The 4,220-nt window shown below is 38.9% G+C and overlaps 1 protein-coding gene across 1 annotated transcript; it reads right to left on the bottom strand.

The window, feature by feature from the left end:
• Nucleotides 1-699: 699 nt before the first annotated feature.
• On the bottom strand, nucleotides 700-3,260 carry LOC127263324 (probable carboxylesterase 18). The gene is made up of 2 exons (XM_051292297.1): nucleotides 2,227-3,260; nucleotides 700-1,473 (listed from the first exon to the last, which is right to left on the bottom strand). The coding sequence occupies exons 1-2, from the start codon at nucleotides 2,854-2,856 to the stop codon at nucleotides 1,054-1,056; spliced, it is 1,050 nt and encodes a 349-aa protein (XP_051148254.1). The 5' UTR covers nucleotides 2,857-3,260; the 3' UTR covers nucleotides 700-1,053.
• Nucleotides 3,261-4,220: the final 960 nt, after the last annotated feature.

Here is a 4,220-nt window from a genome sequence, read left to right on the forward strand (position 1 = left end):
AGCTTGTAATTTCCTTATGCGATAAAATATAAACAAGGCAAGGAAAACGTAGTCGTACGCATTTGGTTGGTTTTGCTCATATTTGTCAATTGTATAATCATGATGTAGATTTTGGAGATATATTTAGGAGTTTTTGAGAAGCATCATTTTAATGATTACGTATAAGCATGATGACTATTTGTTTTGTGTGATAAATTGTGCATTCTTAGATGTAGCATTAGAGATGTTTTGATTGATGAGAGTCATGATAGTTATATGCTTGGACATTTTAGTAGACATGCTACTTTTGATGTGCTTAGCGTTCACTTTTATTGGCCTTATATGCGTAACCATGTTGACTCTTTTCTTGATAAGTATTTTACATGTAAAGTGGCGAAGAGTAGTTTGAATACTCATGGTATGTATACTCCTCTTCCCACTTTGGACGGTTCTTGGTTAGATACTTTTATGGATTTTGTTTTGGTTTACCTCGGACACCGCGTGCTAAACATTCATTTTTTGTTGTGGTTGATAGATTTTCTAAGATGAGAGTCATATGGCGAAATTATTCTTTTGGAAAGTTGTGAAATTGAATGGAGTTTCAAAAACCGTATTGGACTGGGATGTGAAGTTTGAATCTTATTTTTAGAGAAGTCTTTGACATGAAATTGGAACGCACCAACTTTTCTCTACCACGTGTAACTCCCAGATATATGGTCAAACAAAGACGGTCAATCGCACCTTGGGTAATCTTCAATATGCCATGATACATTATAATGGTCGAACATGGGATAAATGCCTACCATATATTAATTTTTGTATAATAGACATGCTAGTTCTACTACTCAATTGTCCCCATTTGAGGCTATTTACAGATTTAACACTAATCCCTACCTATTTATTGCCACTAGCTAGTAGCGAACATTTGAATTTTAGTGGCAGAGATCGAGCTAGATCAATCAATGAATTATATGCCAAGGTACTAGAATTAATCCAGTCGCATTGCATGGCAAGTATTAAAATTCTATATACGCAGCAGGTAGGTTTCAATGATTGGAACGAAACTAAACTAAACTAACAGTGGGTATAGATGAATTGGCGGATCTCGGAAATGAGGTCAGTTGATTGAGGTAGCTCAGGGAATATGTAGAAGGCATGAATCATGTCTGGGAACTCCACTAGATACGCTTTTTTGCCAGACTTCTTGAGATATTCATAGTACCTTAGCTGCCAGTCCTTGAGGGAGTCGAAGCCCCCGACCACGACCATAGCCGCCGGGAAATCCTCGAGCTTCGATATGTCGGGAGCACGGGGCCCACTCACATTGATAACCTCGTGGTCGCGGTCCCATTTATCTTCCAACGGCATGAATGCTTTCCACATCCAGTCCGTCCTCTCCGTCGACACTACGGCGTCTACACCCGCCAATTCTATCTCTGACCTTGTCCGTTCCTGCCCTCCGAAAAAGGGCTGTATGGCCACCACTCCCATTACCTATTCAATCCGATCAATAATATATATATATATATATATAAATTTTATCAGTCACCACAAAATATATATACATACACATTTATTGCTACATTTGTTCTATATAATTTGTGCACTATTTCCATTTCGATTAGTCCTACATAATAAATTATTTTATTTGTTTAAAATATAATTATACATTTTAATCATATTTTAAAAATTTATAATTTTTTATTTTAATTATTTTAATTTATAATAATTTTATTAAATTATAATTATTTTTACTAAAATACTTATTAACTACTTAATAATTATATTATTTTATTAAATTATATTTATTTTTACTAATACAATCCATAATTAGTGTAATAATTACTTACAAATTCGTGTGCCATCTAATATGACAAATTAGGTGGACAGATTCACTACAGCGTCTACATCCACAACCACACTCAAACTTAATTGACTGCTTGCTATCTGTCCCTGTCAAATCAAATCAAATCTTTGAATTCAGTCTTCTGATTAACAGTTCCTATCTATCTATCTATCTATCTATCTATTTATATATCAAATTAACCAAAGCTTTATGATTGACTGGTTAAATAAACACAAGTGATTTGTGAGTGCGAGTGCGAGTGCGAGTGTATGTATAGTATTATTATATAATCAAATAGTGTGGAGCCTAGTCCAGTGTTGTGTAGTGTGTGTTGGCAGTTGAGTTATGAATGGGAAAGGGAATGGGAATGGGAATGGGAACGGGAACGGGAATGGGCTTGCCTTGAGGCGATTGAATTCTGACTGGCAAGCACGTTTAGCCACATGGTGGGCCAGATTCCCTCCGGCGCTGTCTCCGGCCAGAAAGCACTGTGAAATATCTGCATTCTCCGGCAGGACGTCGCTCCGGTCGTCGAGGAATTTGAGAACGTCGAATCCGTCGTCGTACTGAGCCGGATACCGATGCTCTGGCGCGAGACGGTAGTTCACGGAGACAACCACGGCCCGGATCTCTCGTGCGAAGCGACGGCAGACGTTGTCGTAAGCCTTGAAATCGGGGGCGAGATAGACGAACCCGCCGCCGTGGAAGAAGACAACCACGGGGAGGCGAGGAGGATCATCGTTTGGGGAAGGAAGGAAGATCCGGAACCAGAGGTTCCGAGAAGGATCGATGGTGAGATCGGAGGTGGTGACGCCGTTGCGCGGCTTGGGGTCGGGAGGCGTCTTGAAGCTGCACAATTCTATCACGTCAAAGAGGCGGCGGTTGACGGTTCCGTCGGTGCGGCGGGCGGCGTCGTTGATGGCGCTGAGGAAGAATAGACTCAGACGTGTCTTCCAGGGGAGCACCGGCAGCCGCTGCACTCCTACTTGATGGTTAGGTGGTTTATTGGCGGTGGTGAGTTGGGAATCCATTTGCCTGTAATGTAATGTGATGTATAATTTCTTTTCTTTTCTTTTGTTTTGAGGAGCAGTGCAAAATGTGAGAGTAGCAAATAAGAAAAAGTTCGCTGCACACACACACACTGTAATTGTCTGTTACATCCACTCAATGCCTGCCTATACTAACAAGATGCTTTCTTAATAAATAAAAGAAAAAAAGTAAAAAAGGGGAAAATCAAATCAGATAGGGATGGATACCCAAAATGGTCAAAATTCATGTATGTATATACAAATACATTGATGAGGAGGCCGAAAGTGGACATTAATTGGAGCAGTTGAGTTGAGAGAAGAGAGCAGGGCAGGTAGCAAAACAATGCCATTCATTACTGAATTTCATCACGTACAGCTCAGCTAGCGGCGCCATTAATCAGTTTCATTTCGTAGTTGTGCAACACTATTCACCTGGACTCTCCAATATGCTCCAATGCAATGCAAAACATGGGCTTTTGGCATTTTTCATCGTAATGGTTTTTCCGCGATTTAAGGGGAGTTGATGTTACAATTAAAGCACGCAAAATGTATTTAGTATATATTTCATAGCGAGTGATGCATATCTGCGCTTCAATCAAATTTTATTTGGTGTACATGAAATATACATGTTATAGGTACACAACACTTTAGACTACAGAGATTCGAAATAGCCAACAAACATATAAATTAACATTAGAAAAATCCAATGCTCTGAGAGGCACTAGGTAAATCAAAACATTACATACCAAATACATGAAACTATAGTAAAACTAGATCGATACAACCATAAGAAATAAGAAACAATTTCAGTCATCACTAGTAGTGCTTTTCTTAAGCCTTGTACACCACATTATATCGACACACCAGAGATTCATAACTAATCAAATGGGTAACTTGTGGAAGAGAGAGATGTGAAAGAACAACAACAACAAACAATGTAAGTAATAAATAAACAATGTGAGACGAAGGAATACTGGTACGCGACCGGTGAGAGGGCTAGAGAATTGAAAACATAATGTTGTAGTCTAATTGACTACTTGAAAGGTGTGGAGTGTGAGAGATGAAGTGAGGCAAAGTGAGATTGATTAGCATAGTGATATTTGAAGAGAGGATGAAGACGAAGGAAAGGTTGCGTGAATGCATAGAAAAAAGTAGCCTTAAGAGGGTTTTATACTCCGCAATAAATGGATTGATGCCCATCAATTTATTTTCGGCTCGAAGATCACATTACAAAATATCAGTCCAATAGATAACATGCCTGGAGATTCAGACCCAAGTCACAATTTTAATATTTTCCCTCAATCAAATTTCCACGTTCAACAATCTAGAAATGATCAAACAAATTGTTAAGTTTGCACCAGTGAGAA

This window comes from Andrographis paniculata, unplaced genomic scaffold, assembly GCF_009805555.1.
Source record: "Andrographis paniculata isolate CXL003 unplaced genomic scaffold, ASM980555v1 Contig69END, whole genome shotgun sequence".
Lineage (NCBI taxonomy): Eukaryota > Viridiplantae > Streptophyta > Magnoliopsida > Lamiales > Acanthaceae > Andrographis > Andrographis paniculata.